A 26,491-nucleotide genomic window follows, 5' to 3' on the forward strand; every position below is an offset into this window, starting at 1 on the left:
TCTTTCGATGATATATTTTAAACAAGCCTAAAAAGGTTCGTTTCGACAAAATTCAGAATTCGAATTCCCGAAAAACATTGAAACCTGATGTTAGGCAATAAAACCTGATAAAACTAGATACAAAAACATGTGTCTCCAAATTGGACTCTAAGACAATTGCCAAATATTGTCTGAAACTGAGTAAAACAGATGTTTCAAAGAAAATTTTCATCATGTTTCACCAAGTTTCAAAATTCGATTTTCAAAAACTTTCGAAACTATTCATATTGGGCATGTGCACGGGAGAGTTGGATTTCTCGTTCATCTGCTCATCACTTCACGTTCACTATGTCACCCCGGTATAGATCTCTTCATTTCACATGCTAAACATAATCTCAACTATGTTGTGCAGAGTACGACGTCTCAAATGAACACGTAAGCCAGGACCGCTAAATAGCAAGATGAATCAGAAAGGAAAGATAAGAGAGCAAGATCACGTAACCATAAAATAACAACCATATGGTATAACTGTTGGGGCCTCAACACAAGCAAGCCCAAATAAAACGGAAAAGAAAGAAGAAGAAAGGAATGTCAACAACATAGAATCAACGAAAACAATGATGACCCACCACCGTTGTGCCCTCCTAAGAATTCGAACCGCGATTTTCGCACTCCGGAGCGCCACATACAAGCAACACCTTCAGGAAGGGTTGCGACGACGACGTTGTTGCTCGAACTAGTCCTAGGGTTTCCCCGGTACGCGGAGGGGCGTGGAGAAGGGGCACATCCGACGCCTTCAAGATACTCGCTGACCACCTAGCCCCGCTCGCCGCTTTTCCTTCCCCTTCATTCGCCTCCACAAGGCCAAAAAGAGGTTCGCGAAGGAAGCTTCCTAGATCAAGGCTTGGTTTCATTCCCAAGGCCTCGACAACATTCAGGAGCTCGAAATCAGCTTCGACCTCTTTGAACCAATACATGAGTTCGAGAAACGCTGCCTGCTACCATCATACAGTTCTGTTTGGCAAACCCACATCATGGCCAGAATCGGGTTTTGCGACTTTCCAAATGATATCACACGTCTCGTAAATTTTCCCTTCTCAAGCAACTCACCCTGGCGTGCATTTCCATCTCAGACAAAGTCTTTCATCTTTGCCTGCTATGTCTTGGGGACCCTATATCTCGAGCAAATATTTGAGATGGGTTGCCTCCACATTCGCTCGCAAACTCTAAGAGCCATAAGCTTCGATGCTTGTTCTTCTTGGGGAAAGAAGAATTGGTCATTGTGGACACCCCACTCCTTGAGAGGCTGATTTGCCCATGCTTTTATGGTGATGGGACTATACGGGTAATTAGGGCACCTAATTAGGACCAATACTATTCCCAACAGGGCATGTTGTGCAAATAGTTAGGTAAACTCAGCTTCGAGCTCCTCTTTTACATGTCTTTTGTTTGAAAAAGAAGTATCGACACAAACGTGGTTTGTGCTCGTTTCTGTCAGCAAAGCATGCTCAAACCTTAATTCCACACAAACGACAGCTCAGATTGGTGATGTTCCTTTTTTTCTTCTAGTTTGCCCAAACAAGAAAGAATAATCAAGTGGCTGCGCATTTATCCATACTTAGCATGATACTCCTTGTGAACTCTTTCCTTTTTCATCTTATTCACTAAGGGTTATGGTGAATAATATGCAAATGCCTCATTTCCAGATAAGGGAATCATGAATATACATTTGCTCAGTGTCATGCTGACATTATCATTTTGTTTTGTCTGTATTGATAGTGGAAAGAGCAAACAATGTTGATAAGATATTGCAGATGTATATTGTGCTTGGTGACTGGGAGTGTGCTGTCGTGTGAGCTGGTACAATTTTATCTGCCAAATGTGCTCTCTTTAACTGATATGATTCCTGATGCTGCTCTACGTAGCGCACCTCGAAGGCGCAAGGAGCGATTGCAAACCTGCTCTAACGCAGATGCCGGATGGGAAAAGTAATCCGTCGGCCGGTGGTGGCTCATCTTGTCCTGACCCGGCACCGTCGAGGATACAGGATAGAGTAGCAGCGCAGCATCATAGCCGTGCCCTAATCATCCTCATGGCACAGGATATCAGTATTTGCCATCAAGATCGAAGTATTTGGCCACCTGGATTGTAAATGATCGATTGCAATGAGTAACGCAGATTTAGCAGCTCCCAAGCTGGGCCTAAACTTAGCTACCTTGTTGATGCTGACTTCAACTTCAGTCTGCTCAATTCAGCTGCTCATCACTTCACCTTCACTACGTTGCTCTGGTACAGACCTCTTCATCTGACAGTACACAGAAGCTCAACTGCGTTGGCACGTTGCAGCGTACATCGTCCCAAATGAAAACATAAAGCAGGACTGCTAAACAAAATGACGGTTCAGAAAGGGAACTAAAGAAAGCAGGATCCCGTAGAGCCATGGATCAATAACCAAAACAGACACTGGCATCAACGAACTTGATTCATGTCCAGCAACCAGCGCTCACACAATCCATACTCGTAGCAGCACAACAACCAGAACTGTGCGAGGATATCAGGCAAGAAACTGGAAGTGAACAATGCCAGCCAGCACCTCTTTCTTCATCTCAAACATTAAATTACAGAGAGAAAAATGTTAGTCCTGCAAACTTTCGTGACAGTGTTCTCTTCAGACAGCAGCTGGTGATGCACATGAAATTTCCCTGCAGGCAAAAGCTGGTTACAAAGATAAGAACCTTAGAAGTCTCGGAGAATAATAATCATCAAAACACAAAAGAACTGCCAAAGCACCACTTTAACCAAAACTCCAGCATAGGAGGAAGCTGAGTTAACGCTAACATTACCATATTACACTGATGATATGTGAGGTTTCTGCATAAAACTGGATAACAATGATAAAGCCCTACCGACAAACATCTTGTCGCCTCTAGCAAACCTACAGCACTGCGGACAGGCAAAACTAACATAAGTATGGAGCTGCAGAAAAGGTGCAAAAAGTTAATGCCAGGACAAAACATGACCAACAGCTACCGCAAAGCCCTAACGACGATATGGACAGGAAAGCCATTCGCTTTCCCTTTGTTTTAATTCCATCCAAGTTACAAAAACTAAATATGGTACAGAGCAAGAAACCATGCACTATTTGCCACTAATACTAGTGATGCTACCTGTTTCCTATGTCTTTCCAGGGGTCCGCTTCATTGCCCAAAATCTTCGAGCCAGCACCATACTGCGCCTTGAGGACAGCCACCGGGTCAGATACTGCGCTAACGAGGATTCCAGCACCCCCAAGCCGCGTGGCTTTCCCGGGTTGCTGGAACCCTGAAATCAGCTCTATCCCATTCCTCTTCTGAAGATCAGCAAAGCTTTCCAGCCGTTTTGGATCTGACGGAAGCTGCTGCATTAAAGGCTGCTGATATTCTGCAAACACACCAAGTGTGCCATTTTTAGCCGAGTAAAATGGCACACTGGCTAATGATCTCTGAGACTTTGCCACCCTGAACACAGACTCAGACTCTGTGCTCCCATCAAAGTTATAGCTCCTCACCACTCGCTCGTCCTGCCCCAGGTGAGCGTTTGTGGACCTAGATGAATAAACCATGCGATCCCTTGAACTGTTCAAAAATATAGCAGCTGCTTGTTTGTCTATCTTTGGTGAGGGAGGCTTGCTTTTGCTTCCGTTCGATGACGAGCCAGAACTTTGCAGTGATGATTGATGACTGAGAATTTTACCAAATAACTTGACATCACCAGGGCGCTTTACCTGATCATGACTCTCGGTGCTTGCATTTTGGGAACAAGGCTTCAACTGGCCTTGCCGTAATTCTTCACTGTGCCCGGTCAACAGAAAACCGGTGGACGTGTTCGAGAGTCCTGAGCAGCCAGACCTGCCATTCTGGTATTTGTTTAATGTGAACTGATCCGAATGAGAAACTCCCCCAGTACCACTTGCTGTACTTTCAGAAAAAGAAGGTACATCAGCTGCCAGACAATGATCCCGTCGGTGTTGCATGTATCCATCAATATTGCGAAAAAGAGCATCATGCTGATTACGTGATTGTTCATTAAATACTGGGAACTTGCTCATGTCCTTGGGCCCTGAAGTACTGATGACTCCGTTGGCATGATGCCCAAAACTGGGTGAAGTTATGGAGGCTATGCCCTCAAAACGAATTGATGTAGGATCAGGGAGGTCGGAACAAAACTGAACAGGCATTAAATCCTTTGGGGTAAGAGGAGTAACCTGTGGTTTTGGCTTTGGTGGGAGAGGGTCTGTTGGCACAATTTGCTGATAACTTGAAGTAAATGAAGGCCTATTACAGGAAACACCAGCCATGTCCGAGAAGTGGACAACATTTTCCTTTCTGCCACGATCTGCGGATAAGCACACAGAGGGCGTTGAATTTCTCTCAGGTGCATGGTGTGGAGGTCCTTCTATGCTGGATACCTCAGTGCAGATCACTTCAGACGCCTTGCCTGACTGCGTAACTCCAGGTAAGCAAACAGAGGGAGTCAAATTTCCAGCCTTCATGAGCGCACTATCAGATGCATGGTGCGAAGGCCCCTCCATACTGGATACCTGAGTGCAAATCCTCTCAGACACCTTGCTCAGCGGGATAACTTCAATATTATGTTGACTGGACCTGATTTCCAGGTGTGCCCCCACAGGCTGTTCCCTTGGAGAGGTGATGGCATCATTCTCATGCACACTCACTTGGCTACTGTGCTCTGTGATCTCAATACTCTCTGTGTTCTGAGAAGAATTGATGTCGATATGAGCAGATGATGGTGATGACTGATGAGTGGCCTCACTCAACTGTCTATGATCAACACCAGTGTTACAATTTTTATCGTCTGCTTTGATCTCACCTTCCTCTAATTTTATGTCAACACCATCAGGCCCATCTGATGTGTCAGTTTTTGGCTGCTTAAAGGTAATATCAGAAAGAGTATGCCCCTGAATAGTTCGATCAGCAGCAGGGCATACATCCATCTCCGTTTTCAGAGAGGACTGTCTACTACAAAAAGCTGAATCCATCTCAGCAGCACATGCCTCGTCAGTATCACTCCTCCCTCCATTGGTATCACTTGTCAGCAAACCAGCATCTGTGGTCCGTTGATGGATCATATCCAAACCAAGTGATATGCGAGCTTTGCTGAAAAATACTTTGCATTGCTCATACGACTTGCTTTTCACATATGAGGAGATCTGGGCGAAATCCTTCCCATAGTTATTCATAGCCTCAATGAAAGTTGACTTTTCATCATCATTCCAATCAACAGGGTCAACTTCACATTCCTGATCTGAGAGAGTGCCTTCCTCATCAAAGCTTTTGACTACTCCTGGCACTAAAAGATAATCCATTCTTGTGACGCCAATCTTTTGGCCAGGATCAGCAGAACTGGTTATGCATGAGCCCATTCCTTCAGGGGAGAGAGTACCGCATATACCTGCCAAGACATCAGCAGCTACAGATTCTCTCTCGTGCAAAGATGCATTAGCAACAAAATCCTTTTCCAAAGAACCTTTGGCCACAACCGAAACATCAGGCTTACAAGAAGTTCGAAGTATAGATTTCGAAGGTAATCTCTCCACTCTGTTTGCATAATCAAGACCATGGGCTGCCACGACTGATGCCACCCCGAGCATATCAAGAGATGCAGCATTTCCCTCAGGATTCCATTTCTTCCCAGATTTCGTTCCCAGGTAATTGCTGGTGGGCTGTTGCTGCCGACGATCCAGAAGTTTCTTAACTTCTCGGAAACTGTCAGATTTATGGTGCTTGTAGTAGAACTCAACACAATCAGCAGTTGTCTTGTGCTGAAGGAAACTTGAGATTTTGGAGAAATCCTTGCCAAATGAAGCAAGCATCTGCATGAAAACTTCCTTCTCTTCATGAGTCCATGGATTAATCACAGCCCGCTCCTTCTCAACTAAAACAGGATCTTCAATCAAGCCATTCTTGCTGACAAACTTAGTACTCCTCTTCTCTTTCTCATCTATAATTAGTGCTGGCATTTTCAAGAAATTTCTGCAGCGCTTGAACTGAAATTCAGTAAACATCTTGTTTGCGACATCTGATATTTCCGTGGTAGGAAACGTGCTTAAATTAACAGCTGCATATTAACAGAACACAGAAGTCAAATAGGGATCAAATATACAAATACAAAGGATATAACAGCAAATAAAATAGTAACAACCATGAGTGAAACAAATACAGGAGTAAGCGCATAAGAGAAGTCAAGCAGGTTAAAAAAGTTGATAGAGGCTAACAAGGTATATTCAGGAGCTCATCCTAGAGATGCAAGGCATGTGTACAAAAATTAAAGAAAGCAGTGTATTGCTTAATTTGTAAAACAAACATTTTTTTATGTCAGCTATCACCACAAAGTAGACTATACTGGATTCCACTCAGACAACTATACCATGTTCCGAGCCCAACTTACCCTTGTGATAGATTAGAAGAAAAATTACACTTAAATACTATTGTATTTCCAAGAGTTTTTATAAATAAAGATGGGAAAAGGGGAGTATTGTTCAATAAACTTTTCGCTAGAATTTGACAATTTGAGATCACATATCATTTTTTCCCTTTTTTCAGCCAAGGTCTGCTATATATTGTGCCACGAAAAAAGTGACGCAAAACATCTTCAACACTAGATCAGCAGGATGTAATTTAGGAAAAATAGCTATATATGCTCTGCTAAGAAAACAATACGAGTAACAGGTGTTGCTAAGGATGTCCTGATAATTTATCTATCTGTATGAAACATGTAGTGAACATTCATAGGAGTTGATAATTTATCATCAAAAGGAATTTATGAAGGTCGAGAAAGGCATCGATGGATAGTAGTTTCAGAAGTTGAATGTAGGATTATTGTACTTTGAATAAGTAGAAAGAAATACTGACCAGGCATGCCCAATCGAGAGCGATTAGAGGAGCGCTGCCTCTGAGATCCACTGTGTGATGCACGGTTGCTCTGATCAGTGCGCTTGCTAGACTTTGGACGCTGCTTTCTTACAGTAAGGAGACGCACATCCTCTTTCCACAGGTGCCTCAACACCTTGAATTTAAAGGTGAGTGTTTGCTCTTTGAATCTTAGTTCAGTTTTGCGTATGGCAAGCTTCTTCCTTACACTCAGGTCATTCTTCCTTTGGCTTGAAAAATGAGCCAATGCCGACAAATCAAGACAAGGCTGATCAGCAGGCAAAGGTTTGAATACCAATTCGTTGAATTCTCTGGCTATTTCATTGTTCGCAGCAATAATTGAAGGGATTAAATTATTGCTGTCAAAATGATGAGAGCAAGGCCTGACTGATAAGTCTTTGCCACCGTCTGCTTTGAGGGAATTAACACCATCATGGCATGGACTAGGATCCTGCCTCTGCCTGTCAGCATCAATGCGAGGAGATTCAGTTCCTTCAGAAGGTTTCAACGGGGAAACATCAGCAGCTGAAGCGAGCTGGGCTACAGCAAATCCAGGACATGCAACACTCCCTTCTGGAGAGACTGCTATTACATTGTGAACAGGAGCAGTCTCAACTTCCATGGGGATCTTGCAAGGAGAGAGCTCCCCTTGTTCTTTCACAGGAGATGATGTTTCACACGTCTCAGGCTTGACTGGAACCTTTGGCGTCCCACTAGAAGGTGAAGGATTTTGTGCATTTTCAAGAGCCCTATTTTCAGATTCAGTAGTCACTAATTTGAGATCGCATTCCAATGAATCAATCTCAAGTTCAGTCTTTTCGAGCTCCTTGGCAATGTTTTCTTTCAGTAGCAATAACTTACTAGAGTTGGTCAGTCTTCTAGAATCCCCAGAACAAGAATCTTCATGCTGCAGTAGTTCAGCAAGGACATTTGCAAGAGAACCAATTGGATCACCATCAAGCTGACATAACTTGACAGGGATTTCGTCATTGTAAGCCTGGGCTTCAGCCCCAGGGGTATCTTTACTGGACATTGCGGCCATATTTGCTGTCAGTTCACATGATTTATCTTCACGGGCTGCAGTTAAACATGCAACGGAGAAGTCAGCTATCAAGAAATTTGATGAGCATTGTTTCTACAGACTCAATTACATTACATAAAAAGATCATGACACTGCAACTACAGGAATTTCAACTGAATCAAAGAGAAAGGTTCATATAAGGGGATGGAAGGTCATGCTGTCTACAAGGAGGGCCATCTGGATATATGCATTTGGTAATATTACGGTAAGTTGGGTAAGATGAATATAACACCTATGCTATCTCGTGGCACATTTATGAATATAACACCAATGTTAATTCCGATACTTATCCACATGCCCTAATGGTTGTGAAAATTACATAACAACAATTCAGCAGTAGAATGGAGAGCTAGATTTAAAAGGAAGTAATTAAACAAGGGATAAATCAATTGGTCGACAGCAAGGAAAACAAGGTCAAAAGAGGTAGCATACCTGGGGAACTAGATGCAGGTGCAGATGATGGTGCCGGTGCCGCCACCGGAGATGCAGCACACGGTGCAGGTGCCGACGATGGTTCTGGTGCCGCCACCAGAGAGGCACATGGTGCAGAAGCAGGTGGTGATGATAGTGCCGGTGCCGCCACCGAAGATGCACACGGTGCAGAAGCAGGTGGTGATGTTGGTGCCGGTGCCGCCACCGGAGATGCAGCAGACGGTGCAGGTGCGGATGATTGTTCCGGTGCCACCACCAGAGGTGCAGCACACGGAGCAGAAGCAGGTGCCGATGACGATGGTTCCGATGCCGCCACCACCAGAGATGCAGCACACGGTGCAGATGCAGGTGGGCCAAAATCTTCCTTGTGTTTGCCGTCATCTGGGCTCCCATGAGCAACAGGTTCATCAAGATCTGCGGAACCAGGCACCTTGCGCTTCTCATACTTGGCCAAGCCCTGCCCCCACCCGAGGCGGGGCTTCTTCCTGGGCGCCTCGTCCTCAGCCATCTGCTGCGCCGCGGCCTCAGCAGACTGCTCCGGGCCGCCGTTCTTCTCCGACGACGAAGCCGCCGCCCTCGCCGCAGCGGTGTGAGCAGCAGCAGCAGCCGCGTCCGCCCCGTCAGATCTGCTCTCCCTGCGGCGCAGGGGCCGCCAGGGGGTGGCCCGGGGATGGTGCTCCCTGTCCTCCCGGGCGCCGGGAGGGTCGTAGGAGATGGGCACGGCGACGGACCGCAGAGGCGACCTCCTCATCGGCGGGGGCGGCGGCGGCTCCTGGTGGCTCCTGGGGAAGTCGCCGCCGTAGCTCCTGAACGGGGACCGCCGGTAGGATCCCCGCATGTCCCGGCCGGGGTCCCGGCCGGAGTCCCTCCGGCCGCCGCCGCCGCCGCCGTAGCGGCCGAAGCCCTTGTATGCGGCCCCGCCGCCGTCCTCGTCCGGCCAGTAGCGGTCGGAGCGGGACGTGGCGTAGCCGCCCAGCGGGTCGTCGGGGTAGGAGCGGTCGTAGGCGCCGGCGCCCTGGCGGTAGTAGGCGTCTGCAACGGCGGGGAGGGTCGGGGAAATCAGCCTGGCGGGAGGATAAGCGCGCGTAGGGGGGGGGAGGCATCAGATCTGAGGGGAGGAACCTACCTGAGGATGCGGTCCTGCGGGGGGACGGCCTGGCGTGGTCGCGGAGCGGCGGGGGCGGCGGCGGCGCGTGGTATGGCGAGTCCCGCCAGCGCTGCGGCGCGGGCGCCGGCGGCGGGAGCGGGTCCCCGCCGTCGTGCCTGCGCGCGTCCCGGTAGAGGAAGTCCCGCCGATCCGGCGGCGGCGGCGGCATCCACGAGGTCGTCGTCGTCCTCCTGGCCAAGTCACGGGTCCCCGGCTCCGGCGAGGCGCATCCGCGCGGCGGAGCGTAACTCCGCGCTGGCCGCCTGCTATCCAGTGGTGGTCACCTGCACGGGGGAGAACGCGCGGGTGAGATGGTTAGGTCGGGAAGGGAACCGATGGGTGGCCGGCCGGCGGCCGGACGGAGGATGGAGCTTACCTGTGATGACGGGTCCCCGGTGGAGGCGGCGCTGGGCAGGTGCGAGGGGTGGATGAGTTGGGGCCCTGGAGACGCGGAGAGAGACCCGGCGGCTGCGGCTGTAGCCGTGGAGAAGGAATTAGGTCGTCGTGGGGCGGCCGCCGGTGTGGAGGCGGCGGCGGTGGGAGATGGGGACCGCGCGGCGTCCGGGGCCTGGGGGCGGGCGGCAGGCAGACCGGTGGGCCGGTGCTGATCTGCGGCGGCGGCCGGTGGTGGAGGAGGAGAGGGGAGCGGAGCCCGGGAGAAGGAAGAGAGAGAGGAGGGAGAGGGAGAAAGAGAGGAAACGGAGGCTGTGGGGAAGGGAAGAGAACGTGAGCCGATAAAGCGGACGCAGGCAGGCGGTCCTTAACCCCATTTGATTCGCGCACCCGCTCGCGTCCGCCTGCCCTGCCCTGACCCACACCCTACCCAGCCTGCCCAAAAAAATCAAATCTTTTTTGTTTTCCGGAATTAAAGTAGCAAATCTTTTTTAATTAATATATGTTTTGTCGATTTCTTCTTTCCAGCCCGAGAAGAATTAAGAAAAAGGAAGGGATAAACGATAGGGGGGAAGGCAACGCGCAACGCAAGCAACAAACCTGGAGCCAGCGCAGGCGAGGCGGGGTTTACCTTGCCTGCCCCTGGTAGACCGAGATATTTACGGGAGTGCCACCGCGCCCGCGATCAGCGGCCAGGATCGGGCGGGGCCAGCCTGGCAGCGGCCGTGATCGGCACCCGGATCCCATCGTCGGAATCTCTCCCCACCGGCGACGACGGACGCCGGCGACGAGCGGCCGATCTCCGGAGGCATTAAGCGGCGAGCGAGGGAGAGAGCAAGAGGATCGAGCGGAAGCGAGGGGAGGGTGAGGGAGGAGCGGCATGCTGCTACTAGTATCGGGCGACGGAGGGATTGATTCGTGGTGTGGTTGGTTAGGCAGCTGGAGTAAAGTTCGGCGAGGCAGGTGGGTGGACGGACGGACGGGGAAGGTGACCGGAGCCCGGAGGCCATGCTTTCTACTACCAGCAAAACTCCACCGCCGTGCTAGGATAGGAGGCGGATCTGGGCGGTCGGCTCGACCACCAACGGCTGCGATGCACTCTCTCTGCCCCTCATAGCGTGCGCAAAGGAAACGGGGCTAGCAGCTAGCAGCGACGGACACGATTGGGATCTGACTCGTTTCGGGATGGAGATGATTTCGGGTCTGCCATCTCTGGTTGCCGCTTGTGCAGGGCGAGATTGATTGTTAGGGACGAGATTTGTTGGTGTGGTTGCCTGCCGCTAATGGACGTGCTTTTCGCGGGGCCCGCCTCTAGATCAGTAATTCTTTGCTTGCTCGATTTTGGCCTAGAACATAAATAGTATATCTCTATATCTCTACTACTTAAAAAGAACGAACGTGTTCCCCTTCTCCCCCAGTTTGGTCGTCCTTTGGTCGTCCACCTCCCCTCCCTTGGTCGCCCACCCGCCTGGGCCAGGCATCAACATGGGCCGCCCGACTAGTGGCCCACCTGACGCCCGACCTGATTTTTCGTTCGCACGAATGAGAGGCTCGAGAGAGCGAGAGAATGTAGGGTTCCGCCGCTGCTGTCTCCGCCCCTTGCTCTGGCCGTCCCTGGCGATCTGGCGAGAAGGAGCTTGTCCCGGTCCAGTAGAGATCCGCCAGCGACAGGAAGGCGCTTCTTATATGGTGCTGGCCGGCGGCACTAAGATGAGCGCCGCCAGCGACGGGAAGGCCGCCTGGCACCAGAGGCCATGGCATCAGGTCCAAGTCTCCCGATGGCCACCGCGACCAATCTGCAGATGCGTCCATGTAATGATCTAATTAGTCTTGTAAATCTATAAATAATTAATCGATTCGCCCTGGATGTTTCTCTGCCGCGTGCCGGTACGATACCGACGAAGAAGCCGGTCCACCTCCGGCGAGGCAGCTGCCTGCTGCCGCTTCGATAGATCTTTTTCTCGCGTGGTGAGAGAGGACGGTAGGATTGACTTCCAATCCCTCAATCATTTTCGAGGGAGAGAATTCCAGATCTCGTGATTAGGTATGGCGGATGATGAGGCCACCTCCCTCAATCCGGCCAGGATGACGCCCGTCAAAGAATCAGAGAGGGGAAAGCCCACTAAACGTGGGAGGCAAACGATGGGGAGGTCTTTGGAGCGCTGGTGGCTGAATTCCGATCACGGAAGGGGACGGATAGCCAGGTGGTGGTGGCGCTAGAAGGGAAAGCCACCACTCCTCGTGGGAGGCAAAGGATGGAGTGGTTCCTGTAAAAAAATTGGGAGATCGAAAGAGATAAACTGGGAATAGATAGATAGATAGATAGAAGAACGGCAAAACAACATGACTGATGCCCCCTATTTTCCAAATCTTCTGTTTCTATTCCACTCTTCATTGATGTGCTACGTAGATTTGATCACAAATCTGGGGAGCTCCTAGCTAGCCTCCCGTCAGCTGGATGCATGCATCTTTCTACTGTGTCGAAGACGGTGTTGGCTGCAAGGACGCCGATGAGGCCGCCTCCTCGGTCTGTTTGGTGCAAATATCTTGGTCGCAGGCCGTTCGTCCACTGTTGAGCGTCTGGTATGTGCTTGCTGACTCTTTGATGAAATTGTTGTATAATTTTTCATCCAGATCGGTTCATGGAAAGGTGAGCATTTTTTCTGTATTGCTCATGAAAAAGGTTGGTATTGTTTTCGTATCCAACAAATAAATACTACAAATTACATATTGAGTCGATGCAAGCTGATCGTGAATCATTATATGCTGGTCCGTACGTGCTAGAGACGAGACAAATTCTAGCTGATATTTGCTAGACGATAGCTTGCTGCTGCTGCTAGATATACATAAATTTTGACTGAATTTTTTAGAGGATTGCTTATACTGAATTTTGGTACACCATTGCTTGTCCTTAAGTTTGTTAGACGATTCCTTGACCCGCTCTTTTGTAAACAGGAATGACATCCTAACTAATCATGTTTAATGGAGAAGAAAAGAAGAAAAGAGAAATGAAATGCTGCGATTTGGCTATGACATAGCTTCTACAGTGAAATCAACTGATTTCCTACTGATAAGAAGAAGAGAATCCTCGAGAAGAAAGAAGGCCCACTGAAATGGCAGCAAAAACATTATGAATATGCGACCAACATCTCATGGAGCCGCTCATGCATTATCAAACACCACCACGGGTTTGTTGCTTTCTCTTATGGTGGGTTGCAAAATATTTGGGGAAATTGCTGCTTATTTTTTTGGGCCATTTGTGCACATCCTAGCAGATGTTACCTCTGTTGGTTCATGTATGAATGAATTTCCGTTCTATTGGATATATGCTTCTCGATATTTGTATGTATGCTGTGACCTTCATGATGCTCTACTTTCAACATGAATAAGTTCACATGCATATCTCTGATTTTTTTTGCAATTCATATCTCGGATGTCACATGAATGTTCGTGATTTGCATTCTTATTCATATGTACACACTTGCATCTTAAATGTGCATCTATGAATGATTACTTGACTGGGTTCTGCATTATGGCCAAGAAGGAATGCTATTATCCTTAGCTTGTGTTAGATATGATGTACTCCATATTGGGCAGCATAATATATTCAACTATGCTGGCACCTGAAAGATTCTTTATCTTTTTGGTGCTTTGTGATACATTCAAAATCTGGAAGAAGAATTAACCATCCTCTGTTCGTCGTGAAGATGTATCCACTAAGTAGTTCAAGATTTATGAGTGAAGTACTGAACATTACTTTGCACAGCTCTGTTGACATGCAGCCATTTTGTTGTCAGGATTCCATAATTCAGCTAGTAACATAATTGGCCATCATGCACGACAGTAGAACAAAATGTGTGCAGTTAGTTAATTTGCAGCCATGTGGAAAATTTTCTATTAGCTACCCCTCGTCAACAGCCATTGATACTTTAGAACTGAGATAGATTATTGTGTTTTTACAGGTATCATTTTACGTGATATGCAAAAAGAAAAGTTAAAGAAGGATGGTGGCACAAAACGGGAAGCAGGTCATGTGATTACTTGAGGTGGAGATGCATTATGTGTAGTATTGTAGTGAACACCTGGAGGATATTAACAAGCTAACATAAGCTTCATTCTTTCTCTTTGCCTCTTTTCTTTCTCATTACTGATTCCAGTACAAAATTATAAAACGTTTTGTATGATGGAGCTGCTGAAAACAATGATAATGAACTTGCTGCTTGGCTTGGGTTTTCATATGATAAATATTAGTACTTGTCAAATTATGCATTCAGTTTTCGTATCTTGGCATATTTCATTGAACCACCATATTAGCAGAGCTATCGTGCGTCAAATGATACTTGATACTGTCATATCTCCCGTTCACCGTTGGACTGTCTAAAACCTAGACTCTTTTTCTTCAGGTGGTACATTCACTAGATGGGGACTGGTCATAAGCTAATTATGGCTTCTTGATGCTCATTTAATTGATTGCTGCGTACGGAAGTTACATGTTAATATACTCATGTATATACTTTGTTAACGCTACAAAGTTAACAGATAACTTGGGGCTTGTATATGTGTCAAATGAGACTATCTTATTTGGCACAATAAGATACTGTCTTCCGTAAATGTGTTGCTGGACATAGCATGAAGAATGAATTCAATTTTTTTCTTCTAATTTGCAAGATTAAAAGCAAGAGTATGGATATTTGAAAATGTGAGAGATATCCAAGCCAGAGGCTAAAAGGTGTTGTGAGCCCGCAACAGCAAAAAGGAGCATGGATCGATCCGTGGCACCCCGGACAAAGTGGTAAACAACCCTCCTCCACTCCATTATTCATGAAGTTTTTTTTATTTAGAAGCTTTACAATGTTTGACATTTTGGATGCCCCTGATTGTTAGGTGTAGAACCAAGAAGAATGATCAAGGGTGAACACATGTCTAGCGCGTTCTTAAAGGTGTTTCATTTTTCCAAGACAAATTTAGATGGTTATAGATTTTGCGTTTACTGAACACTCATTTTCTATGCTTCTTTTATTATATAGCCAGGGGCTAACAGAACCATATAATTTCATATTCCTATTATAAAATGTAGCCATTAAGATTTCTCACAGTTGTACAGAATTTCACGAGGCAGAAATTTCAGCTCTTCTTGGGGCCTATTGCATTATGGATTATGAGTTCTCATGACTGGTTGCTTCAGCAAGACTCCTAATGCTTCAAAAACATTTAGCGGCAACCCCTAGCGGTCATGATGGTTGGCGATAGGCGCGGGAGTGGTAGAGGCCAAGTCTATAGCTCCGCATGCTCAGCGCAGAAGGCCGAGGAGGGGCCGGGAAAGCCGAAGAGGGCGTAAGAGGAAGACAACATGGTCATTGGTGGTGGCGGCTGGACTGAGGCATGGTGGTGGAGTTGCCTGAGGGTGGGCGGCTCCTTGGGAAGGAGATGGAGGCTTGTGAGATTGTTGGAGCGGATGGGGTAATGCACTAGGTTAGGGACAGGTTGGAGGAGGGTATCTCGACTCGGCAGCGGCGCACTAGAGGGTAAGAAAACCACCAAGGTGTGATTCAGAGCAACCCGTCGCAATTCCTGGTGTAGCTGGTGATTCATGGTGTGGTTGAACATCCGTAGCGTCGAACTCCACGTGGCTCCAACTTCTGTGTTAAAATGATGGCTTACAAGACTGATCTAATATCCTTGGAAGATTTTTTTTTTGTAAACAACCCGATGGTAAGTTTCTTTGCCTAATATACTGCAAGTTGTTCGTGTTGGTCTCCAGCATGAAACTAGAGATAGACGAAGGTTTTAATAATGAAAAATCACGCGCCTAAAAACCAAGGCGGGGACAAAATTACGTACCTAGATTCATTAGGCGTACCACCACCGTCTAGAGGTGGAGGAATCGTGTGGTGGAGAGTGGCCGGGGGGATGGCTGCCTTCCGCAACTGCTTTGCTACAGCGGCAGGGACTCTGCCTTCGATTTCCGCCGCACCCGAGCAGCCGCCTTGGCCAGTCACGGTTTAAGTTGATGCATTATGTTTGTTCATCTAAAAGAAATAGATTAGTTTAAGTTGATGCATTATGTTTGTTTGTCTAAAAGAAAGAAATTAAAATGGTTAGCTTTCAATAACCAGTCATGGTGAATCACAACATTTTAATATTTCACTAATTTTGAAATAATAGAAATAAAAAGGCAGCGTACTAAAAAATGCTTACTCGTAACAAAATAAACAGTGCATTAGAAAAACAATGTTCATGTTCATGTTATCCAACAATTGTTCACAGATATTCAAAAATGTGTTCATTATTTTACAAAAATGTTCTATTTCTGAAAAGGTTCACCAATTTAAAAAAAGTTCATGCATTTCAAGAAACTGTATATGTGTAAAATTTAATAACCCGTGGCAACGCACGGGCATTTGTACTAGTATATGGTAGAAATACACAAGATGTCTCCAACGACTACAAGATAAAGTCTAAAAGATACGCAAATCTTCGAGATCTTCAAACTCTTTCTTCTTCTTCCAAGACACAATCTTCTACTTTTCTGAAGGCAGCCAAACATGCGTAGCAAACCATAGACATCTAAATACCAACGAAGGTTCTCCCATAATTTTAATTTGAGCCGCAAGACCGCGTGCGCACGGCGCGCGCCCATATAAGTAGGCAATCAACATCGGCAAGGGTATCAGCACCAGTACGTCGGGGATGATAACCGATCAGCTTTGTCGACGTCGATGGAGAGCCGAGAGTACGAACCACCATTGCCGAGGACGTAGCAACGGGACAAAGACTAGATAATTGTAATCTTTCAACGCCACCGTTGATGTCGGGAAGGAGATCTCGTCGTCGAACGAAAGGCCGAAGATCACTTATTGCAGACGATTACATCTCCATTAAGGGGAAACCAACAAGAAAACGGCTGTCAAAATACTAACATAGACTACTGAAAAGACTACTTTTATTGAAAACTCCACGCATAGATCGGGTTCCCCACTCCTCCCGACACCGACGAGGCCGGCCGGGGGAGGGGGAACCAATGAGGCTGGAGTGGAGGAGGCTAGGGTTTTCTCTATAGGCGACGGCTTTTGGGAGCACATTCTCTACATGGTCAGGAGATTTCTTGTGGGGGGACAATGAAATGATGTAGTTCTAAGTTTCTAACCACGGTGGAAAACGTTTCGGCCTGCCTTGGTCGCGGGGCAATGGGCAGGCGACCGAAAACCCCCACCCCAGTCGCACCCACCCTCCCCTTTCTCTGCCGCCGTCGAGCGAAGCTCACGCGGTGCCGGCGGCGGCGGAGCAGCCTTTCCCCGCGCGCGTGGAGGGGAGGCGCGGGGTCTCCTCGACCGGTGGCGGTGAGCTCAGGTCAGCGTCGGTTCCGGCGGTGGCGGGTCTTCCTGGGTGGCGCGGGCGGCGCATCCCGGGGAGGCCCGACATCGGGTGTCGGGGTGACAGCGGCGCAACCGCTTGGTTGCAGGGTGGCGTGGTGGCTAGGGCTGGCGCCTGTCTCGCCCAGATCTAGGCCCTTCAGAGCCCATCTAGGTCCGGGTGGGCCGGGTCGTGGCTCTGCTGCTTCCGGTGGTGAGAGGGGATGGCATGGGCTGGGTGTAGCGGTGTTGGAGGCACGTGTACTACAGTGCAGAGACGGGAGCTTCATGAACCCCTTCGGGTTCGGCCGGGCCAGGAGGGCCTCGTTTGCTCCTATCGATGCCTCCGGCCGGTGCTCGAGGTGGCGGTGGAGGTGGGTCCCTCCAAGGCGTCTACCGACCTATTGCCTCTCATTCTCGGCTAGTACTCCTTGATCCTCTTGGTCTCGTTTCGTTTGCCTCGGTGAGATGGCGGTGGTGTCTGCAAGGCCGTGGTGGCACGTGGTGGTGGGCGGCAAGTATGGTGGAGCACGGCGGCGCGTCCAGGGCGAGGCTGCGAGGGTCGGGAGAAATCCCTGTCGGCTTGGCTGGCACCGACGCGGTGACGCCCGAGGGAACCACCCTACCTTCCTGAAGGGCGTTGGGTGAAGCCTTCCTCCCCTGCCTCTGCGCGTACCGGAGGAAACCCTAGGATCCGTCCGGGCAGCAGCGTCGTCATGTTGCATCCCTTCCTGGAGGTGCTGCTTGGTACGTGGCATACCAGAGTACTAGGAGCGTGGTGGAAATTTCCGGAAAGCGCAACGGCTGCGAGAAATCTCCGTTTTTCGTTGATCCGACCATGTCGACATTCTTTCTCTTTTCTTTCTTTTATGTGTTTCTCTTAGGTGTGCTTGTGCTAATGCCCCACCAAGTTGTACCGGGTTGTTGCTATATTAATATAGCGGGGCGAAAGCCTATTTCGAGGAGGAGAAGATTTCTTGTGCGTTCAAGCCTAACTTTTTTCAGGGAGTCTTAGACCAACTCTTAGTTTTTTGCTAGGGTTTATACGATCTACTCAAAGCTTGTGAGCTAGTATCTTTTTGTGCGAATATGTCTTGTACTTCCATGTCCTTAGCAGCCTCTGCCCACCACGGTGATTCTTCTTCTCGTCTTGCCATGCAAAAAAGATAACATAATTATATTCCTACTCACTCTAATCCCACCCGACGAGGATAAACCTGGCAGGTGGGCCCGAGGATAAGAGATCTCCCAAGAGGCCCACCACGAGCCGAATTATTGACGAATGGCGGGGGAAATATAGTGACATGCCGGCCACGACCCCAAAGAACCCCGCTTGAGAGGCGACTGGCCAAAGGCAAGACTCGGACAACCGGATCACAAAGTGACACCCGAACTCTTGGGATGAGCATTAGTCCATCCTAGAACATTCCGTTGGAGATGAACTTTTCTCGTGGAGTGGGAGCATGTTCACGTGGATGATCAGGAGATTTTTGTTTGCATCTTACTCCAAATCTTTTTGTTGTTAGGGAGTCTTGGACTTGAGAGTTCCCTCCGTGACAAGACATGTGAAGTTTGTGTTTCAATCAAGATATGTTATAAAGATGATGTGGCATGCATGAATAAGAGATGAACAAACTGTGAAAATGGCAGTATGTACTGGTTCCTTTCTGTCATGGTGTTTCTCCTCCTCGTCTTAACATGAAAAAAATGAATGGACGTTGAGTTTCTAAAGTATTTGTCTCTCCCACACTAGAAGCATCAAAACAAGCTTTTAATTTTCCACTCAATCACCACAAATGTGTACATCTTTCTCCAGCTTTACCTTATGTGGCAACCACCATATGGTTTCATTTCTTACACTACGATTAACCTTCTCCGTCTCACCATGCAAAAAAGAGAAGATGTATTAATACTCTAGTTGTTGAATAGTTTGTGGCGTTAATGTACTTAGTTGGTGAAAAAAATACCCACGTATAATATTAACGATTAGCTAAGCACAACCTAGGCTATCAAAGTACATATAAATAATTTTGTAGGCACAAAACTAACTACTTAGGTGCATGTTTCCATGAGCGAAAAATACCAAGCCAAGTTACTCGAATTTTCTATATAAGTTAAACCACCAAATATTTAATGTTCACACGCAAAAAAATAGGTGGGGAGGCATTCCTGCAGAATTTTTTCTATGCACATAACACTTAAGAAACATTAAACCATGTTAATCAACTCGTTGTATTGTGACTAACTCAAGCACACAACACATCTTATAGTAACAAAGACAATATATACTAACTATATGATGATCGTGCACAATCACGACACTTTGACAGGGTGCACAAAAAATGCCAATGAACACTTTGCTTACTTAAACATGGTTAGGAAACAATAACATAATTAAATGTCATGGTGAACAAAAAACCTTGGTTGAGTTTCTACGTAGCATGATTTTAACTACATCAAGAACAACAAAAATAGCAATTTAATCTAAACATCATGTAATCATATCGTTTGATGTTTTATGTAGCATGATTTTAACTACATCAAGAAAAAAATGGAAATTTAATCTACACATCGTGTAATCATATTGTTTTATGTTAGGCGTATTGCCACAACACACAAAAAACAAGAGAAGATAGAGCATTAGAGCCACAAACATAATGTCACACAAAGAATAATCTTCGTAGCATTTTTTTATTAGTGAGCATGATGGATTCAGATTTTTTTTGTTAAAGGGCATAACACCATAATTTATAGAAATAACAACATGTATACAAGGACACCAACTTACAACACTAGTTCTACATATCCACCCTTTAAGAAAAGACCTTATTAGGAAGGAAATATGAGATCAAAGCATGTCTTCAACATAGAAGATCCACAAGTAGTTGTACAAGAATACAAGGTAGCGTGTGGTACTGGGATAAATGTGGTGTGCAACATGTTGATCAAATGTTGGAGTTTTCTGGCATCTCATGCACATGATCCAACCTCCTTACTAGCACTATTACACTAGAAGTGGCAAGAATTTGTAAAGTATGTGAAGGGTGAAAAAAATATTTGCTTAAACATAAAAAGTATTATCGACCACCCAATCACTTCTCGGAGCTCCAACGCGTGTGGTTCAGCAGCCAAACACTTCACTAATCCACGATAACAAAATGAGATAGGGAGCACCACGACTCCACGAGATCAAATGTACTAATTCAACATCCACGCAAACTTATACCAACTATATATCTTCCTATTATCATCTTTTGAATATGTTCATGTACTGGTTCTTGGATGCATTATTAATGCGGATTTTTTTAGTGTCAAACGCTGGTTCTACATGTCCTATTTTTTTAAAGAAAGAAATACGATAGGAGAAGCCCCTAGAGTGTTTTTTAGATAGTATAAGAACCCAAATCCGCGTCCTTGGGACTTGAATCTGGGTGGCTTGATTGTATATCCACTTCCCTAACCAAATGAGCTAGGCTCACTTCTTCTACATACATGTCCTATTGAACCATATGGTACACTTTATCATCACCTACTCCTTTTCTAGTGTCAAGCCACCCAGAGCATCGTGTTCGCCTCCCGCGTGCTGGAGGGGGGCTGGAAGGGGAGTCGATGACGCGGCAGTCTTTTCCCTCCACGAGGGAGATGTCATCAATGATGCAGCGTACCGTAGAGAGCTCGTCCGCCGCCTCCGTCGAGAGGCGGGGCTGGAGGTGCAGTCCTCCCTCCACGACAGAGGCCACCGAAGCGTGTGGCCGGGTGCAGTGGGAGAGCAGGGCAGGGAAGTGCGTCGCAAGCGCCCCACTAGGGAGCCACTTGTCCATCCAGAAGGACATCGATCTCACGTTCACCACCGTCGACCTGGTGATGGCACGGTAGAGAGGGAGGCTCTCTGCAACGATCCTCTCAAGGAACGAGGGAGTGGAAGAGCAGTCGCCGAGATCCGGTCCAGAGTGAGCAAATAACCATTCCTTCCATGGAAGGGAGTCAGAGCAGTGTAACCTACGCACGAAACTAAGCAGTAAACACACGTTCTGCCGGTGGAGGTCCTTGATGTCGAAACCGCCCTCATGTTTAGATAGCAACACCTTGTCCCAAGCAATTAGACATCGAGCACTGGAACAGGAGTCCTTCCCAGTCCAGAAAAAAGCGTGGCGTCTCTTATCAATACTTTCCAGCACACCCACAGGCAACAAGTATGAGCACATGTAATAAGTAGCAAGGTTATTCAACACAACATTACACAGGACAAGTCGGCCACCAGAGGAGAGGAGGTGCGCCCGCCATCCAGAGAGACGTCGGTCGAAAGAGAGAATAAGGGGGGCGGAGGCGGAGGCATGCAGCTTGGTAGGGGAGAGTGGAAGCCCAAGATAAGGTTGGGGAAAGGATGCGATAGGGCAGCCAAGTGTGGAGGCCATCTCGTTCGCACAAGAGGGGGTCACATGCATGGGAATGAAATAGGACTTGTGGAAATTGGTAGCAAGCCCAGTAGCAGACGCAAAGTCCTCAAGGACCCTCTTGAGGCAGCTAGCTACCCCTGCTCAGCCTTACAGATGATCAGAGTGTCATCCGCGTATTGCAGGACCGGACACGGTGAGTTCGGGGAGATTGGGTGGGAAAGGGAGCCCTCGGACCAGGCTTTGCGAATGAGGCGTTGGAGGACGTCGGGAACGATGGTGAAAAGGTACGGGGAGAGCGGATCCCCCTGGCGTAGTCCATTTTTGCACCGGATCCAGTCCCCAAGAACCCCATTGAGGAGGATTGCCGTATGACCGGATCCGAGGATGCGCTCCATCTAGACACACCAAAGGTCATCGAAACCACGGGCTCTGAGGATGGCAATCAGGCTATCCCAGTTGACGGAGTCAGAGGCTTTCCGGAAATCAATCTTGAAGACAATGGCAGGGTCTTTCCTTATGTGGCAACACTGGATAAGGTCGGCATTGTTGGAGATATGCCCAAGAGGCAATAATAAAGTGGTTATTATAATATATCTTTGTGTTTATGATAAATGTTTGCATACCATGCTATAATTGTATTAACCGAAACATTGATACATGTGTGTTATGTAAACAACAAGGAGTCCCTAGTAAAGCCTCTTGTATAACTAGCTTGTTGATTAATAGATGGTCATGGTTTCGTGATCATGAACATTGGATGCTATTAATAACAATGTTATGTCATTAGATGAATGATATAATAGACACACACCCATATGAGCGTAGCATAAGATCAAGTCATTAAGTTCAACTTGCTATAAGCTTTCGATACATAGTTACCTAGTCCTTCGACCATGAGATCATGTAAATCACTTACACCGGAAGGATGCTTTGATTACATCAAACGACATTGCGTAAACGGGTGGTAATAAAGATGGGATTAAGTATTCAGAAAGTGTGAGTTGAAGCATATGGATCAAGAGTGGGATTTGTCCATCCTGATGACGGATAGATATACTCTGGGCCCTCTCGGTGAAATGTCGTCTGATTAGCTTGCAAGCATGTGACTAGGTCACAAGAGATGACTGATACGTCTCAAACGTATCTATAATTTCTTATGTTCCATGCTAGTTTTATGACAATACTCACGTGTTTTATATACACTTTATATCATTTTATGCATTTTTCGGCACTAACCTATTAACAAGATGCCGAAGCGCCAGTTCCTGTTTTCTGCTGTTTTTGGTTTCAGAAATCCTACACAGGAAATATTCTCGGAATTGGACGAAACAAAATCCCACGGCCCTATTTTTCACGGAGGGTTCCAGAACATCGAAGAAGAGTCAGAGGCGGCCAGCAGAGGGGCCACCCCATAGGGCGGCGTGGCCCACCCTCCTGGCGCGCCCAGGTGTGGGGAGGGAGCCCCCTGGCTCCCCGGACGCTGCCTCTTCGCCTATATATTCTTCCAGAAGCGAAAACCCTAGGACAATCGGTCTTCCGCCACGAAAACTTATGTAGCCGCTGCCATCGCGAAGCCAAGTTCGGGGGATAGAAGTCTCTGTTCCGGCACGCCGCCGGGACGGGGAAGTGCCCCCGGAATCCATCTCCATCGACTCCATCGCCATCTTCATCGCCGTTGCTGTCTCCCATGATGAGGAGGGAGTAGTTCTCCCCCGAGGCTGAGGGCTCTACCGGTAGCTATGTGGTTCATCTCTCTCTCCCATGGTGTGATCTTTATGTGATCATGAGCTTTGTATCATGTTGAATAAGTAGATGCTACTCTTCATCTATGTGCTATTCTAGTGGTGTTATTAAAGTAGTCTATTCCTCCTCCATGATGTAAAGAGGATATCGTGTGCATCATGTAGTACTTGGCGTAGGCTATGATTGTAATCTCTTGTGGATTATGAAGTTAACTATTACTATGATAATATTGATGTGATCTATTCCCCCTTTCATAGGTATTGTTGACAGTGTGTATGCTATGTTAGTACTCGGTCTAAATTGCAACGGTATTATCTTGGATTATGATTTGATGAGGATATCCCTATGAGTGGTGTTTGTCAAGTACTTGATGAACTTTGAGTGGAGCTTTTGTAGCCACTACGTGATGATTAGTGATTCCAATAGGAGAGTAATTCAGAGTAGCACAAGTGAAGAGAAGTTATCTAATTGTTCAATTATGTGATCATTGTTGAGAGTGTCCACTAGTAAAAGTATGATCCCTAGGCCTTGTTTCTAAGCATTGAAACACCGTTTTCAACAAGTTCTGCTACATGTTCGCTTGCTGCCATTGTTATTTCTGTTGATCGCCAAAACCCACCGGCGGGCAGCGGCCTGTCAACACGGTAGAGCCGGGAAGAGCCTAGAGCTGCGGCTGGCTGAGACCCCTCCGAGCGACGGCCCGCAATGCTCTTCTGGTCACACGCGGCGATGCGAAGTGCAAGGGCGTGCCACCTGACCTATACCTGGTCAGGAAGGTGATGGGGATGCCTCGCTTATGTTCCTGCATGGCATACACGTAAACATTAAATACGAGCCTCGATCGGCTCTCAGGTTATCCTGTGAATCGGCTCAAAGAGCCGATCCACCCATGATCCGTACGGGGTGCACGAATACTTGGTGATCCTGCTTGATCAAGATGAAGCTAATGAGATCTACGACGATTTAGGGTTTTCACCGCATAATCGGATCATCCTACTCCAGGTTGGGCCTCGCGGCCACGCACGGTGCTCATAAGCCGATCCTAAACAAGGCCAAAGAACCAACAATGATGTTGATCCGCGGAACATCCTGTTTAGGACTTGCGAACGCCACCCTACGTGCCACTGGATCCTCCCCCCCTTTGTAAGGCCTAACTATTGCAGATATTAAACTAATCCTTGCATAACAAGGAGCAATCGTAACGGATCAGATCTACTAGATGATGAACAAGCAGGGTGCCGCCCCCACGCCTGAGATAGGCGTGAGGGCGGCTAGACATGCAAGGGTTGCACTACGTAAGCATGTTTATACGAAGAGCTATGCTAACCCTAACACATCTATGATAACTACGTTGCGCGCCATCAAAGACGCTTCAGTACGCGCAACGCATGAACAACGTGGGGCTTGTCGCCTAGATCGCAAGATGCGATCTAGGCGACATGTCGCTACCTGATTGAAACCCTCGAGACGAAGGAGTTGGCGGTGCGCCGAGATTGGTTTGTTTTGGGGTGAACGTTGTGTTGTTGTTTATTCCATAAACCCTAGATACATATTTATAGTCCAGCGGACTTTCTAATTCGGACGTGCACCTAACCGTGCACGAGTAAAACTCTAACTTTTAATCTAAAGATACGATCTACTATATTACAGATACAATGAGCAATTCAGCCCAATTTCGTGTATAAGGCCAATTCTTGTTTTTCCCTTCCATGTATATCTTCAAGTCTTTCTCAATCGTGGCCCACCTCTGACTCGGTCAAATTCTGGTGATAACAATTTCAGATTGCAATTACTACTTATAATCATCCATATTACTTGTATTTCACTATCTCTTCGCCGAACTAGTGCACCTATACATCTGACAAGTGTATTAGGTGTGTTAAGGACACAAGAGACTTCTTGTATCTTAATTGCAGGGTTGCTTGAGAGGGATATCTTTGACCTCTACCTCTCTGAGTTCGATAAACCTTGGGTGATTCACTTAAGGAAAACTTGCTGTTGTTCTACAAACCTCTGCTCTTGGAGGCCCAACACTGTCTACAGGAATAGAAGCGTGCGTAGACATCAAGCTATTTTCTGGCGCCGTTGCCGGGGAGGTAAGGTAAAAGGTATTCGCATCCTCCGACTACTAAGCTATTTCCTAGCACTGTTGCCGGTGTGTGAGTGCTCGAAGCTATTTCCTTTAGATTCTGCAATTATATCTTTTTGTTTCTTATTTTTATTTCACTAGTTAGGCTTAATGGAAAACAACAACAAAAATTAGAGATCTTTATGAAATTTATATTGAATTAGGACATGATGCTTTTGAAGAGAAAATTAAAAAACCTATGGAAGTTTGTCTGCATAATAGTGGTAGTAATGTTATTAGTATAAATTCTTTGGACACCATTATTTTTAATACTATGGAAAAACCCAAGCTTGGGGAAGCTAGTTTATATAAAAATAATCTTTTTTGCTCCTCAGCTTTGGATGAAATATTTTGCCTTGATAATGCTTTGTCTCCAATATGTGGTAATTCGAATGATGCTTGTGATATTCCAAATCAACCTGTTGAAAGTATTCCTTTTAAATTACCTATGAAAATTGTTGAAAGGGTTATGAATGATCAGTATGTAGGGGATGGATCAGTCCATCCAAGTGTTCACTTGTCTAAACTTACAGAACTTTGTGAGTTATTTGAGATTGCAGGCTTATCAAGAGAAAATTTTATGAGGAAACTATTTCCATTGTCACTTAAGGACAAAGCAAAGGAGTGGTATAAGCTGCTGGATGAACAACCATCGAATTGGAAACAGCTTGAATCTCTCTTTTATTCTAAATTTTATCCTCCTCATGAAGTGCATGTTGATAGGAATTACATTTATAACTTTTATCCTCGTGATGGAGAGAGTATTTCCCAAGCATGCGGGAGATTTAAGTCACTAATGCTCAAATGTCCCATTCATGAGCTCCCCCGTAATGTTATTATTAATAATTTTTATGCAAGGCTTTCAGGACACCATAAGGATTATCTAGATGCTTGTTTGGAGGGATCTTTC

General features: G+C 46.8%; 1 protein-coding gene and 1 long non-coding RNA gene across 7 annotated transcripts; one reads left to right on the forward strand and one right to left on the reverse strand.

Annotated features, from left to right (window-relative positions):
• Positions 1–1,831: 1,831 nt before the first annotated feature.
• Positions 1,832–10,352, reverse strand: LOC127344667 (uncharacterized). 4 transcript variants are annotated; one of them, XM_051370991.2, is made up of 6 exons: positions 9,945–10,352; positions 9,548–9,852; positions 8,422–9,453; positions 6,891–7,985; positions 3,147–6,096; positions 1,832–2,694 (listed from the first exon to the last, which is right to left on the reverse strand). In XM_051370991.2, exons 2-6 carry the CDS (start codon positions 9,735–9,737, stop codon positions 2,598–2,600), a joined length of 5,364 nt encoding a protein of 1,787 aa, XP_051226951.1. In that variant the 5' UTR covers positions 9,738–9,852; positions 9,945–10,352; the 3' UTR covers positions 1,832–2,597. The 4 variants fall into 4 exon arrangements, with proteins under 4 accessions (XP_051226951.1, XP_051226967.1, XP_051226961.1 ...); XM_051371007.2 differs by having other exon boundaries at positions 2,633–2,681; positions 9,945–10,351; XM_051371001.2 differs by lacking the exon at positions 1,832–2,694 and adding an exon at positions 2,773–2,914.
• A 2,074-nt stretch (positions 10,353–12,426) lies between these two features.
• On the forward strand, positions 12,427–15,228 carry LOC127344685 (uncharacterized). Of its 3 annotated transcripts, none has more exons than XR_011752553.1 (3): positions 12,428–13,816; positions 13,924–13,989; positions 14,365–15,228. It is a non-coding gene; the product is annotated as an uncharacterized lncRNA (long non-coding RNA). The 3 variants fall into 3 exon arrangements; XR_011752543.1 differs by having other exon boundaries at positions 12,429–13,816; positions 13,924–14,467; positions 14,630–15,228; XR_007878138.1 differs by lacking the exon at positions 14,365–15,228 and having other exon boundaries at positions 12,427–13,149; positions 13,924–14,243.
• Positions 15,229–26,491: the final 11,263 nt, after the last annotated feature.

This window comes from Lolium perenne, chromosome 1, assembly GCF_019359855.2.
Source record: "Lolium perenne isolate Kyuss_39 chromosome 1, Kyuss_2.0, whole genome shotgun sequence".
NCBI lineage: Eukaryota > Viridiplantae > Streptophyta > Magnoliopsida > Poales > Poaceae > Lolium > Lolium perenne.